Source organism: Protomyctophum bolini (assembly GCF_963924005.1).
Source record: "Protomyctophum bolini genome assembly, chromosome: 11".
NCBI classification, from domain to species: domain Eukaryota; kingdom Metazoa; phylum Chordata; class Actinopteri; order Myctophiformes; family Myctophidae; genus Protomyctophum; species Protomyctophum bolini.
In genome coordinates, this window is record NC_137872.1 from 12,383,481 (window position 1) to 12,399,812 (window position 16,332).

At 45.5% G+C, this 16,332-nt stretch overlaps 1 protein-coding gene across 1 annotated transcript in view; it reads right to left on the reverse strand.

Annotated features, from left to right (window-relative positions):
• The window catches only part of mosmoa (modulator of smoothened a), a 26,770-nt gene extending 11,998 nt beyond the window's left edge, over nt 1-14,772 (reverse strand). Inside the window, exons 1-2 of the mRNA XM_080777104.1 lie at nt 13,665-14,772; nt 1,804-2,016 (exon numbers count right to left, since the gene is read on the reverse strand). Of these exons, the coding sequence (XP_080633230.1) occupies nt 1,804-2,016; nt 13,665-13,770 (319 nt within the window). The 5' untranslated portion in view covers nt 13,771-14,772. The remainder of the gene's footprint in view (nt 1-1,803; nt 2,017-13,664) is intronic.
• Between the last annotated feature and the right edge of the window lie 1,560 nt (nt 14,773-16,332).

Here is a 16,332-nt window from a genome sequence, read left to right on the forward strand (position 1 = left end):
GTGCAACGTACGTGGGAGTGTAGAGGGGGACAGAGCGCGGTCTGTGGTAGTCTTACAAAGCGGCCCATTCAGGTCAGGTGCCAGTGGCCCGTGGCCAGTTACACCTACTGGTACAGTATACTACCTACCCAACTCCAGACTTCATCACCTGCTCGCCCCAATGAATCATCCTGGTCTCAACACTGGACCCATGACTCTGTGCCTCTCCTTCGATCCGTGTCCCCACTCTCTCTCCCACGCACAGAACATTGGTCTAAAGCCAAATGTATATTTTGTCAAATTGTCACTCGACACAAGTGACCATCAACTGAAAAATGTGCCACGACACATGAGTCAGTGGGTTCCCAGGGGTTCTTGAGAGGGTCCACAGCTAAATTATTAACAGTTAGGTACCAAATGAACCCTTAGCGGTGTGCAACTCTGAGAGTGATTCACTGGAACCTTTAAAGAGTTACGGGGGACCGTGGCCCACACTGGGGGTGCTTGAAGTAAAAAGGTTTGAGAACCACTGACATGAATTAGCCTCAAGTCCTCTTTAATTAACTGACCTGACTCTTCACCCCCTTACGGCTCACAGACACTCATTATGAGCCACAGCACAGCAGCCCCAGAGAGGCGCAGTGTTCAGCAATGTAGTTCAGCAACGTCAGGGGAAAACAAAAATTACAACAACAACAAAAAAACTCAAACTAAACAAGCACAGCCCTGGCTCCGTCCCTCTCCTCTCTGTCTGTTCCAGAGGTGGGCTGTGCTTTCATACCACATCAGTCTCTCACGACAACGTGCTGTTGTTTGGCCTTCTGCCAGAACCCAAAACACAACGCCCTGGTTAAAAAGAAGCAAACGAGAAATGTCTCCAAAGCCTAAATACATATTTTACTTGTGGCCATTGTGCAAGCAAACATGATAGACTGCTGAGATCGTAATAGGAAGGACAACCACAGAAAGCAGACAATGGTGGAGATTACTTCCCGTTGCCACGGCAACCTCATCACTTGCCACCGAGTGCGACCGTCAAAGACTGAAGCCTTTCAATTCGGCTCGGGACGCAGATTTTGCTTGGCGCACAGCCCCATTCTTTTAGAGGGCTTGGATTTCTGTAAATATGGCGATTCACAGGGACTTTGCACAGGTTTAGCGGATGCTACAAAGCCTGGCGAATTTGTCCTGACTTTGCGTATCTCGAAAACAAAAACCCAACAGAATAGGTGTGAAATGTAGCCTTTTCTCACACAGTATGTCCAGACTTTATATGCTGCGTTATGGTAATTAGTCCAGCCTACGCCATCTGTGTGAGCTACATAGTCACATCACAACCTGCTGTGAGCTTGTAAATCAGTTTTTTTGAGGGGAGCTAGCCCATTCTATATTCAGCTATTAGATTTTCGTCTTACACAAACATTAAATTACCATTGACAATGAATGGAGAATGTACGTCATATGTGGACGAGCAAATCAACATGTTACGTTGATGTACGATGATAAGAGCGCCCCTCACTTCACACAGGTGTTATTATTTCTTAAAGATGCTCATACTGTAAATGTGCCTGTGCAAGCAGAGTAACACACACACACACACACACACTGTTCAATAGCACTGATTTAGAAAACAATCGTTATCTCTCACTTGTTCTCCTCGCCTCCCTGCATCATCCTAGACCAGGTGCCAGCTGCTGGCAAACCAATGCACTACCGTAGCAATGGCTGCTATTTACAGGAAGAGGTGTAATGAGCACGGGTAGTAGGGTGTGTACACAGTAATATATCCTTATTGTAAATGTAATCACTTAAATCCCGACTTACTGCCAGTGAAGGCGATCCACCGGGCATATTTGGTGGCTTCGCGGCGCCAGTGTGATGCCACCAGGAGTCCACAAGTGACCGTGAGGGAGATGATGCCCATGATGATGAAGAAGAGCGTGGTGACCCACTCCGGGGGCAGCCGTGGCGGGATGCAGGTCCGGTCTCGCCCGTGGATGGTCTGGCACTGCCGGACGAGACCAACCGTCAGGGCGCCTATAGGAAGAAGAGGAAGAGGAATTGTAAAGCCTGCATGTACAAAAGCACATTTATACAGTCAAATCTTCACTGGAGATTAATACTGAAGTTCAGAATGAATTACTTTCATAGAATGTTTGCACTCTCAAAGGAAGGATTGATCTGTAATGCCCTTGAAGCAACACAACCCAATAACCAGTACCCGAGTCTACACACAATACGCCAGTCAGAGCATTGGTTGAAAGATGAAACATTAGCTCAGTGGCGTACATTAGCTCTGTGTCCTGTGCAAAATGCCATGGTGTCATAGCTGGTCAAATACAGCAGCCCTGCTCTGTGTCCTGTGCAAAATGCCATGGTGTCATAGCTGGTCAAATACAGCAGCCCTGCTTACACACAGCAGGCTCCATCAATGCCTCACATAAAAAACTATTCTGCGCTTCTTTGGGGGTGTAAGGTTCTATATTGTTGCTGTCGGGTGGAAACCTTTTTTGTCCGAAACTAAAAACGTTACTTTTCAGGAAATGGAAAAAAGAACTTGCCTTCCAATGGAACCAATGTGCTTATCATTTTAGACACAAGCTCTTGTAAATAGTACTTTTCATTCATTGGTTACAAAATCCACAGACACAAACACTTTCCTCGATCACAAGCTCACAACGCGTCACATTGCGTAGATCGTCTGTCCTTGCTACTTCTTCTTCACACTGTAATATGAAGAAGCAGGATATTAATTTACCCCAAAAAAGATAAAAAGTGAAAATATGGAGATACAAGGTTTCTGCCCGACAGCAACGATATGTAGCATAGCTGCCAATACCTGTTAAGCTCCCGTATTGTTCTATAGAGGTTTGGATTTTGGTTCTATAGAAAAATCATGTACTGTAAATTGGCTGTTTTAGAAGATTTTGCCTACAATGACATATCCAAAATAGGGAGGCCAGGTTAAAAGTGATTAAGATAGGTGCTATATATAGCACTGAATGAGATTACCGATTCTTTAGCACAATTTTAGTTTAGCGTTATTCAGCAGCATTGTTGTGGACCATGATAGATACACACACACACAAGAAAAACACTGCAGAAAGAACCAAATCCCCAGAAAGCTTCCACTAACTACAGGGCACCGCATGTGACAGAGATGAGCACTAGATCACACACACACACACACACACACACACACACACACACACACACACACACACACACACACACACACACACACACACACACACACACACACACACACACACACACACACACACACACACACACACACACACACACACACACACACACACACACACACACACACACACACACACACACACACACACAGGAAGCAACAAGCCTTCACAGACTTCAGCTTTGCAACAGAAGGTGAGCCAGAGGCTTGGAAAAAGAGAAGGAACGGAAAAGGGGATGATCTGTAAAAGAGCAAGAGGGACCCGGGGCTTGTGACCTAAGTCACATTTATACTGTGCCACACAACCATATAATGTTATTGCTGACTTTTCCCAAATAGCTTTGCCACTTTTTACACATTCTTCCAAATATCTTTTAGAAAATAGCTAAGCGACAGGCTCATAGTCATAATAATAATAATGTCGTATTGTCGTAAGCCTGTCGATTGGCAATTTAGAAGAATTTAAGAACAATTCCGAACAACCTTTGAAATGTGGGGGGACGGGACGGGGGACACACGACTGAAGCTCTGCTGACACCAAAGCAATGAAGAAAGGGGAAGGAGAGGAGGAGAGGAAGCAGGGATGGCGAAAGACTGAGATTCCCCTCCTTTAATCTGTCACCAATTCAGTGCATGCAGGAGATGACGAGCTTCGTTCTCCAGCCTGGTGGGCCCAATTATATCTGTGGCTGAAGCTCTGTCCCGCTCCCTCTCTATTGCACGTACGCACGCACGCACGCACACATACACACACAGATGTTTGTGCGACTAACACGTATGAGAGCGCACAAGAGCTTGACCCGAGAATCAAGTCAGTGTGTACAGTTCCTCTTTCTCTTGTCTTCTGGTACAGAAATGTTGGCTTGGTGCTTCTTGGACGTGAATGCGTAGCACATCTGCTAGCGTGAAACAAGGCGTGGTAAGACATTCTACCCATCACTGATCCAACAGGAGAGGAGACGGATGGAGCTTTGCCACATGGTGAGTCACGAGCAGAGTGGAGCCAGAGGCAGAAGGCCCAGGCAGAAACATGCCAGGCAATAGGGCACTATTTCTAAACCAGTGGTCATCAGATTCATTACAGGTGAAGGTCATCCATGGTAAAATGTGTAAAAGTGTGAAATGTTGCACAGATGTTTTCAAACTATGTTTAATCATAAGTCCATCATAACTCCGGGCTTGATATGCTACAATAGCCGATCTACAAGGCATGCGCACAATGTGCTGCAGCGCGACCACAGTCTATGAGCGCGACATATTGAATGTTTGTAGATCTTCTACATACAATTCAGTATAAATCTGGCTGGAATGACTGGAATATTGTGCCTTCTTAACTACCAAATATACCGTATATATATTGTTGTGGAGAGGCGGGGTGGGTGGTCATTAAGGATTGTTCGAAATATGCTAATGGTTCATGAGCTCAAATAAGGTTCAGAATGAAAACCACTCTGCTAATAGGGGCAGAAGAACCATTACATTAACTTCCATGCTGTCACACGCACGTGCGCACACGCACACGCCCACACACACTGACACTTCTACTGGAGTAAGCAGAACCATACAGGCATTTGCTGATCACAGGTTAAGGGCAATAAATATGGACAATGAGGAACAGACAAGGTGGGTGGGTGTCTGAGCGCATACTGTGTTGTTGCGACAGAACAGTAGGTCATTATTACTATGAAAACCTGCAAAACCGCTCAGCCATATATGGCAGCCAGTCCGTCACGTCTCGTGACACGTCACGCAACCATATATGGCCATCTGTCAGTCACGCCTCATGACACGCTATAGCCGTCTCCATATATGAAGATCAGGACACTGGTCATCATCTAGATCTGCATAAATGGAGCCGGCCAGCAACTATACATCTGACCTCAAACCCTTAAATCTCCATATATGGAGCTGACCTGTTCTGATATTCCATAATGTTGATCCTTCCCCACCCAACCTGTCACATCTTCGATGTCTCCCTTTTGACTGATACCTGTCCATTCAAACTCTAGATGGGCCCGCCCCAAAGTTTTTGTGTGCAGCCAAGCTCCGCTGCTGACTTCCCCCTGCTTAGATCTCCATATATGGAGCTGACCTGTTCTGACATTCCATATGTTGATCTGACCTCATCAAACCCTGTACACTCAAGACACGCTCCATATATGGCCAGTACAGAATTCATTCCATATGGCCCCCCATGGCAAAGCGTCAGCGCTCGCCCAGCATTCTGCCTACCCAGGAGATCGCTTCTAGCCCTCAGGGCGTCTTACTGCTATATACTGTATACATACGCACACAAACGCACGCACACATACACGCGCGCACACACACACATCAGTGGGACATGTTTCAGCAATGCATGTTATTTAGATATGGAATAATATTAGTTTAGTCACTTTAGTGGGTATGCAAGGTCTGAACCACGTTGCCTCTCCATGACCATAATGTGCTAAAACAAACCGTTAAGGAAAGGCTCCTTTTCCATCAAATCGTATGTGCACTATAAATGCTATGTTATCAAATAAATGTCATAATTGCCGTTTTAATGCCGTAGAAGTTTTAGTGGGAGCGGTAATAGGATGTTGTATGAATTCATTGACCACCAAAGAGACGATGCACTGACAAGTCTTGTGTAGGCAGCCAGATGGAGTTCAACAACAATGTCTCAGTAGGCGGATGGGCATGTACGAGAGACGAGCATGTGGGGGGCGGGGGGTTGGGTGGTTGAACAAAGTCAAGTCTGTTGCCTGCTCTGCCTGCCACCAGGTTGAGGCTGATACCAACCCACTGAGTGTCACTGTGTAGTGTGTACTGGGAGCTGGCTTCATAATAGAGCAACAGACCATGTGAAAAGACAGTGTGGCTGGCAGTGAGAATCTCTAGGCCAAAGAGCAGGCTGGGCAAAAAACAGCCCTGCAGTCCATCCAGAGGAAATCCTGTCCCCTTTAGAACACCCAACAAAAACACGCCGTTTACAATAACACCCAAACACGGACTCAACCCTTCCTAAACTGTGCACACAAGCCATGCCAGTGGTTCAAAAGGAATGCCTCAGCAGTCTAGAAAAGTTCCGATAAGACATTTCTGGAACCTCAAAATGGAAGGCTTTACTCACAGTCCGGTGTGGGCTACTTAGATAAAAGATGAACCTTCCACAGCCAACACACAAGAATGCTGTCCTCGGTGCCCACTACCGTTTTATTACGGACCGGGCGAGGCAGAAACGATGATTCGTACCTCTCTTTTTTACTGCCTTATCTCCAGCCCCCGCTTCTACGGCGTTCCAATTCCCTCCCTGTGTAGCAATCTCATGCCATAACGGCCCAATTCGCAGTAACGAAAAATGGAGGTCATGACTCGACCGACTAAAATGGCACCTGAATGGCCCACTAGGGCTTAGTGAGCAGCCTATTTCTGAAGTGGGCCACATATTCCCAGCTAACCTTGAACACAACGGAGGACAGGAGGTGAGGGAGGTGGCCGTGTAGCCGAGGAACAGCGGGGAGCCGGAGAACATTAGGCAGGGGTTGGATAGCAGCGGTTAATGGCACTGCTTTATGACCATTTCCCCTGGATCCTCCAGGCCCCCCCGCTGCTTCACTAGCTCTCCGTGGAATTCCTGCCTTGCAGCAGGCGGGCACGCCATGGTAAACAGCCTGGACAAGACACAGAACAGCAAAAAAAACATGCAATTATAACACACACACACACACACACACACACACACACACATACACACACACACACACACACACACACACACACATAAATAAACATTAGTATCAATTATGTTGGGGTGTGTGTGTGTGTGTGTGTGTGTGTGTGTGTGTGTGTGTGTGTGTGTGTGTGTGTGTGTGTGTGTGTGTGTGTGTGTGTGGGTGGGGGGGGGTATGGGGGGTCAAGGCCTGCTGATTTGAGGTTGGTGAGGGGTCAGTATGAAAGGAAAGGCATACTATGCTACAGTGTTTGGTGTATGCTTCAAGAGAAGAGAGAAAACGATCTACACACCAGCACCACCACCATGTATCTCAAACACACAAGCAACAGAACAGGTAAATCCTCCATTCTGAATATGCGCCCTCTCTCTCTCTCCGTACTCTCTATCCTCATCGACTCAATATTCGTTCTCCATTCTCCTCGCTTTCACCGTCATGGAAACTACAACTCTCGTCACCCTATCTCACTGCCCCAGCCCTCCTTTTCCTCCCACTGTTTTCACTCACATCCCTCAGTCATCCATCTCTCTCTGCTCTCTCTCTCTCTGACAGCGTCTCAGTCTAAAGGAGCATGGCGATGCTCCCATTAGCAAAGCACGGTGGGGGTGCTGGGGGCGTTTGCCAACACTTAACGGATGAGTCAAACGGGCCTCTGAACTGTGGTGGGCGGCAAAACAGGACAGCGAAAGGTAGCCGACGGCTGCCTGCTTCTCCTGCAAGAGGCTTTTAAGTTTTAAAGTACAACATATTGCAGAGGCACCGCAACATATCGGCGTTCTATCTGTAAATACACAAACACTGCTCGACAAACCCCAGTGAGAGCAATTATTAATGTACGAATGTGTCGCGTGATGAAAATAACTGATCTAAAAGCGTGTTGCACGACTCACACCACATTGTGAACTTGTTGAATTGTCCATACGCAACACCACCGTATGATGGAATTAAATCCGACTCGTGGCGAAAGTCAAAGGAAAACATCATTCACTTGATTACCTCCATAAATACGGAAGCATCTCGAAAAGGTGGACCCGAGGAGGGGAAATGTTTCACTCCACCGTTACGTTGCAGAGAAAGAAATAAGATAAAGGCTTCAGCTAGAAGACCATAGTGTTATGGAAATGTACATTCTATTTTTGGACAGTTAAATCTACAAATATGCAATCTATGTGTCACCACAAACCAAAGTGCTAAAAACCAGCAAATCCACAGTTGTGTCATCGAATAACATAATCTGGAGCCACAATGTTGATAAAGTATAGTAGGATTGACCTGAGTCATGACTCATATGAGACTTTGATAGAGGTTTTATACTCGAATGCCAACGGTGTCAAACCATACAATTTGCTCATATCCTTTGGATAAAGTCATGTCTCCACAAAGTGCATTTTCAATTTGGAAGGAATAACACAGAGCAGCTCCAGAAGATGTCAGCGGATTACATAACATGTTGAAGTCTCAGCTACCTTGAGTCTAGCTTAGCGAGAAATCTAGCTGTCTACAGATGTACTGACAAAAACCTGCCCACGGAGCTTATAAATAAGAAAAGAATGGCGTTCGATGCAGGTTGCATTCTTGCTTTAATCCCTGCTGGCGTAGGCCAGGGATATATTTATTTTAGGCCAGGGTCAGGATGGGGTTTGAATAAAATAAAAGGTTTCCTTATAACATCACTGGTAGTCAAAATCAGGTTAATATGATTAGGACTGACATTTATCTGCTTGACCAGTGAATGGATTTGTTGATTTACTCAAATTTCTGTAACACACAATGATATACTGTAGTAACTGTACTTGGCCATGGCAATCAACTAATTTATCAGAAAGGCAGACACCTGACTTGTGCACAATGAAATGAGATGCATCTGTTGTTTTCAAACTACATTCTCCATATATTCTCTACATTTTCCATATCTAATATGTTCTGGTCATGTCACGTGTCCAGTACTGTTGTGTTCTCTCTATGTGTTTAATAAAGTTCAGAACTTGTGCTGCCGTGTGATACTGCCTGATGAGTGATGACATCTTGTTCTATGTGCTCGCGGGTTGCGACTTAACTGAACCATCACTCACCACCCTGTAGTTAATTCACAACAATCACATTTCCTTTTTGTATCGTTTTGAATAATGGCTGGGTGGGAAAACTCAAATAATAGCCTCCCAGACGAGAGAACGAACAGTGAGCACATCAAACAATCAAATCTCCCTTGCTGGGAGTCCTGACTCCTGAGCAGTGTGTTTGAAATGGAAAAAGCAATCACATAAGAAATTGGGGAAATGCAGACAGGGAGTCATGCATTTAATGAGGCGGATATGTTGAATTTTGGTGACAAATGTTTTCTGGGCATTGTGGGCAATAACTTTTGCCCAAAAATGGTGCCTTTTGGAAATAGTTACATTATCACAATTCTATGCATTCTCTATATGATTAACCATCCAGAAATAATGTATAATTTCAGTCACTGACAACAGTTGGAAAACCTACAATCTCTCTCGGTAAGATTTGTACAGGCAAAGGGGAAAGACAAAATATTTGGTCAACAGATGAATGACCTGTCCTACATAAACACTTACACCACATATTGTTCAAAGACTGTGGGTTGTTCGTCAATTAACTTATCTGTCAAATGTAACCGTCTCACTGAAAACTGCCAACAAAAACAAAACGTTGGCGAAGTGGCGATATTGGCTAAATTGCTTCTGTAAATAAATTCATCTCTTTCTTTCTCTCTCGTTTTTCCAGGGTAATGTGTTCATGTATTATGTTCTGTCTTGTTGTTTACAGCAAAACAAAAGTTTTGCACTAAAACCTCAGTGCAGTGGAGTGTGGATACTGGATAGTCGAAAATAGCAGATCTACAAGCGAAGCACACATGTTGTGATGCACTGCGAGATCCTCAATTTCCGACTGTAGTTCACAGCACAACAACACTCACTGACACCCCCCCAACCACTGTAAGCATGAACGAGCAGCACAGACAGAGAGGCAGAGAGAGAGAACCGTTGGAGAAATTAATTGTTTCCCACTGTGAAAACACACTTTCAATACAGCACAGGACTTGGTCACAGCTTCCTCTTTTATGACATAATCATGATGATCACCTTGGCACCGTGTGGTAACAATGGCTTTGTATGGAAGCCCAGGCAGGAAATGAACTTTGCCGTTATTGCCTGGGGACGTTGTAGCACTGTGACATGGTCACGCCTCTACATTCTGCCTTTTGTGCTGTTTTGGTCTTGCATGAAAGCAGTAAGCACTGCTGTTACTACTTGAAGCTGCCTCGGGTGTTCAATAACCATAGGAGCTTTGTATGGAAAACAGCTTCAGGGTGCAACTCATAACCTTTTTTGTGGGTAAAAAAGCGAGGTGAGGGGCGCCCATACAGGAGGGGGGGCATGCTGAAAACAGGTGGGGGGAGGGTGGGCTGCTTAAGACAAACATTAAAAGTCTATAGACTTGGTTGCCACATGGCTTCATGAGTGAAAGCCAAATTAATAAATACAATGTTATTGTCTCCACCAGACCGAAGGCATGGGGAGAGAGGATGTTTTGCACTCTGTCTGTATGTGAGTCCGTCCGTCTGTGTACAGCTAATCTCTGGCGCCGTTAACCCGGTCAATGCCAAATTTTGCACACACACTCCCTGGATGCCAACGATGAACCTTTGCCCCAGATTTTCCAGAACGGCCTGTTATAGCGCCACCAGGAGGCCGACCTATAATTTTTATATTACTCTGCCGGATTCTGTCCAAAGATCCCGCAAATCGTTACACAGTATCTCTATAGTCATGTGTTCAAGACTGATCTGTCCGATATTTCATATTCCATCCTAATCGGTTAACATTGGCTTTCAAAGTTTGCAGGATTGGCCCGTTTTGAACAAAAAGCCTCAAATCATGAATCTTTCACGGACTTTCCTAGTTTCCTAATAGGCTGAGGAATATATGCCACTCTTTTCACATTGGCCTGTTATAGCGCCACCAACAGGTGGATTTTTGCAAAACACAACAAAATGCCTCAAATCATCCAATTGCCATCCAAGGCGTAAGAAGAAATGGCACCCTTTTCACATTGGCCTATTATAGTGCCACCAGGAGGCCACAACCTGACCTGCCCTGGTGGAGACCTGTGCCCCGAGGGACACTTTATCTAGTTGTGTCTGTGACCAATACATATGGTAAAATATGTTAATACCAGAGCCATAGAGTAAGACAGAGTTACGACAACTCCGTTCACTTCATGGGGCAAGTCCAATGGCGGCTCTTCTACATAGACTTCTATTGGCGAATAGGGACACCGGAAGTTTACGGAATGTATTGGAGTATATGGGCTCGCGAGAGTACATTAACCACGTGACCTGACTGTTTTCTGTCCCCTCAATGTCCTATACTCTAGAACTTTTGTTAATACAAACCACCAACACAACTGTCGTGGTGTAGTCTGCTTGTAGCCTGTTTCTTGTCTACCTACTGTACATCTAGCAATAAAGGAAAAAGGCCAAAACATATCTAAAAAAAACGTTGTTAAGATCCATGTTAAAACCTATACGTTGTTATTATTTGAATAAAGACGCAACATTTTTTCAGGTAACTGTTTAGAAGGCCTTTTTAGAACCAGCCCCAGGTCTAAACTGATTAGTCTATTGCTGCTGGCTTAAATCAACCTCTTGCCAAAAAGCAACAGAAGGCAGAACTGTCACGTGCACAGCTCCCATCCTGCTAACTGGCCCAGAACATGTTTCTCCACGTTTTTTAGCACAAAGACAGCATGCTGGGTTCCTTCCAGGAATAGGTCACCAAGCGCTCACCTCGGTTCAAACGCTCTTCTCATCTCTCAACAACAAGCCTGGGAAATGGAGGCCGGGGTCAACCAATTAGCGATGTCATTTTGTGAGGGGTCTTGCAGCAAGTGCTCCGACATGACCTTTCACCCTTACCCAGAATACAGTGGCAAGCAGAATGTGTACTGAGGTTAGGTTACCGATGGCAATGCCAGCCATGGGAATAGGAAGAGCATATCAAGGCAGCCATACTCAAGTTCCACCACTGTGTCAACTTAAACAAACCCGCAAGAGGAAATGAGGAAGCAATCGTGTTGTTTTAAAGAATTCTCCATTGTATTTAGCTTCAACCAAGCCAGCCTAATCCAATCTAATGTAATCTAACGTAATCTAATCAAATAGCATGTACAACATGCCACGGCATGACTTTTAACCTACTACCCTCTACCCTACAGTGGAACGGTTTGGCTAAAAACATCACAAAGGAACAGAGGCTCTCACAGTACCAATGTTTCCACTATATTGTAAAATCTAAAACTGTGGCTGCTTGCCCATATATTCTGAAAGTGAGGAGAAAACCACAGTGTGTGTGTGAGGGGGATACTGAAAATGTCCACGGTCTATCACCTACCCATCTCATAATCATAAACTTGTACAACAAAAGACCATCCATCAAAAACAGCCATCAAAGACAGCTCTGGTGAAGGTGGAGAGGGAATGTGAAAACAGTAAAAAAAAGAAAAAGAAAAAAAAGAAAGAGGAGAGAGAGAGAGAGATGGGTTGTTCTGCATAACTGCTTTGAAACATCAATAAATACCTACAAATGTGCAAACGGAATGCATTTCAGAAGAGTGTGTCCCTTTTCATGTTATTAATGCTTATTATTACCTTATTACATTTGTACACAGTGCTTATTCGGTGGAGATAATACAGTCTGGCTGTGCACTGGTGGATGAACCCTCTATGACCCAGTTACTAAGCCGGCATCCTGCATGGGGAACAAAGGGTCCAGCTGTCTATCAGCAGCCTGGATGTGTTTTAAGGATTGACCATAGGGATTGACGCCAAAAATAAAGGACCAACTGCCGGCGTTAGTGTTGCCAGGTCTGCTTATTACAAACGACTTTGGGCTTGTTTTTCTCTAAGGTTGCTTGTAAATATTGGTAGTTGCGGCTTGCGGGTTCCAAATGTTTTAATTGTTATTTAAACCAGTGGTTTTCAAATGTCATGTCACAGTCAAATTAATATGAATTTGTCCCCAACCCCCCATCTGAACATATTTTATGCCAGGGAGGACCTTACCAGATTATTATTATTTATTTATTTTGGAAAATAGCTCTACGAGTTTGTAGATCGGTTATTTTCAAATAAAAATATCCGATGTATTACTACTATAGGATTTAAGTGTTCATGTGACAGTGGCCTAGTCGCTTCTTGTGGGTTGCTTATTTATCTCGCAAAATCTGGCAACACTGGTGCGTGTGGATCAGTCATAGTCATAGAGTTATATATAAGGGATCAGTAAGTACGGAGGCAACATCCAACACCTGCTCCACGGTCTACAGTTTCTCACGTGAAGCCACCCCAGGTCTCAGACCCGGATCACATGGTGAGGCTACGGTATAGTGTCACTGTTACCACTGTATCCTCACCATCACCTGACCTGAACTGACGCACTCCACAAGAGGCGCATTAACAAGCAAATGTCTTCTAAAGAGACGATTAAAATAATAATAAGTGTACCCTTGGTATGGGTAATATGGGGTTAAAGTGTTTTAATAAATTAACTGCTGTGCAACTGCTTCAATTAAAAATAGATTACTGCAGATTAAATGTTATAAACAGGATAAATATTTGCGATGTGGATCATTCTTATGGTTAGGCTGATGTCTGGTTGGGTCACAGAGACAGTGTCACAGTGACAAGAAATGCTGCAAAAAGAACAACGTACGCTAACGCTAACTTATTTCCTGTGATAATTAATTACCTGCTGATTCACCAGTGTTGATCCAATCTGGGTTTGCAATGCTGGCTATTGCAAATATATCTGCTGCCAGAAAGAGGCATCCTGATATTATGGTCAGTTTATCCATCACGCCAGCTTCAGTTTGTGGTCTTTTAGTGTTGCAGGGTGTGCTGAATGTGGCCTGGGGGTCCGGTTCAGATGCGACCCACCCACCCCCCCAGACCGTGAAATAAAAGGTGGAAGAGAAGCTCGGATATCCCCTGATTGCAAATCAGTCTACCTCGCCCCCATCAAAAGGACACTGCTGTTGTGGTTCTCGCATTATTTGGTCCAGCAGCAAGGGGGGCAGCCGACACATTCAGCTAGAAAACGCTGAAACGTGACGCGCAGAGGGCATCACATCTCCGGTGCCACAGTCGTCCACCTCCGTCGATGAAAGCCAGAAGCCGTCCGGCAGGCAGCAGCGCCTCCAGGGCCCAACGCTCCTCCAGCCGCTTGTGTTCGGGTTTGGATCCGCTCGGCAGCAGCAGCAGCATCGGGTGACTGCGGCTAGCAGGGCAGCTAGCTAGCGTTTTCAACAGTACCCGAATTCGGACTCGGTGCGCAGAACTGCGGCCCAGCAGCAGAGGCTGTCTCCTGCCTGCTGCTGCGTCCCAGAGCCGGACTGCGTTAGCATTTCAAGAACAAAATAATGTCACCTCCACCGAACGGCAAGCCGAGACCGCAGAGGAACCGAAGCGAACGCGTCGTAACTTCAGGGTGGTGGTGGTGATGGTCGGTCTACCGCTGAGAAGAACCCATCCTCCTCCTCCTTATCCCGTCTGCTGCTTATTCATGCCCGCTTGAGCCGCTTCTCCTTCTCCTCCCCTGGAATAGCATCTGTGTTTGTGTTGAAGTCCGCTAGCAGAGAGAGAGACACCACCACCGAGCAGAGAGGAGAGGTTCCTAGGGGCTGCTGCTTAATAAAGCCTATTTCGCCTCAAACTGCAGTGTATAAAAGGACATTAATGTAAAAGGGTAGAGTGGGTAGGTTATTGTTATGGTTAAAGCCCTCCACCACCTCTAAGCTCAGCCCCTCTTTCTTCCAAATGACATGAAGCGGAGCGGCGATTGAAGCAAACACCCCCACAGACACAACACACACAGCGCTCCTGTTTTCACGTTCGGGGGGCGGGCGGGGGGCATCACTTCTCGTCTCGCGAGATTCCTAACATGTCAAGGGGGGGTCGAGTTCTGGTCGTCGAGGTGCCTTGGGACTCGGGAGTCTTCGTCACTGACTCACATTCTTGTATGCACTATATGACTAATTGACTATGCATCAATGAATCAATCAATGCAACACTAACCCTGGCGTCTCTGTTTGACAAATTTACATCGAAAATAGCAGATTTAGATAGATGTACAGTACAGGTAGAGGCTTGATTTGATGCCTTGTGTGAAGTTGCAGCAGTCCTGCAGTTTTAGAATAGGATGAAATGTTCCCCAGTCCCACTTACCTTAGGGTTTATGGTTATGTTTAGGGTTTAGTTTATTCGGTCACATTTAATATATGAAATTGTGCATTTCCCGTCAGTCATTCAGTCAGTCACCCCCAGGCATGACCATATATGGACTGGTCATGCCTGGGGGTGACTGATTGAATCTCGTGACAACCTCACATGACAACCACGTGACATCAGGGATGGAGATCATCAGTATTAAGACCATATATGGAGATCCCTGATGTCATCATATTGGCTATAGCATCTACATCTGACCTCAGATCTCACCCATAGATCTCCATATGTAGTTGACCTGTTCTGACATTCCATTATGTTGATCCTTCCCCATCCATCCTTCCTCTTCGATGTCTCCCTTTTGACTGATACCAGTCCATTTAAACTCTAGACGGGCCAGCCCCAAAGTTAATACTTGCGCGAGCAGAGCGCAAGTACTGTTTTCGTATACGTCTGTGACCACCCTCTAGTTTTCGCAGCCGGCGAAAACTAGAGTTCTCTAACCGGCCCGAAAATTAAGGCCCGGCCCCAACTGGGCCCTCATCAAACCCTGTACACTACCCCCGCTGGAACCCTTAGATCTCCATATATGGAGGTGACCTGTTCTGACATTCCATGTTGATCTGACCTCATCAAACCCTGTACACTCAAGACAAGCTCCATATATGGCCAGTACAGAATTAATTCCATATGTTGATCTGACCCCCCATGCCAGTGCACCAGCGCTCGTCCAGCAGTCTGCTATCATCCAGTCGGATATGTTTATCGGACCCCCCATTCCAAAGCGCCAGCCCGCTTTTTGCAGGGTGGGCCCGGGGAACATAGAACATAGGCACGGTCCCAAAATAGGACTTGGAATCCAAGTTATCCATGCCTTGGATAACCTAAAAGGATGCATATTTTAAATAAGATTATATACTGAGCTACTATGCATTCACAAGTGTTGTCACTTGCGTGTGTTGTCACAAATAGGCCTAAATTATGTCAACCATCCACCCATTCCAGTTAGGCAACACTAGCATCTGTTAAAGCAATACATTTTGTCCTCCTTTTTACACTATGTGCCTGAAAATGAATGTCGGTACAGTACACAGAACACACTCGGGTACAGGAGGAACCAGCGGGTCACATATAGACTAGAGGCATCATCATAAACACTTTCCCAGATTAAAGCCCTTCCCATACATTTGTCT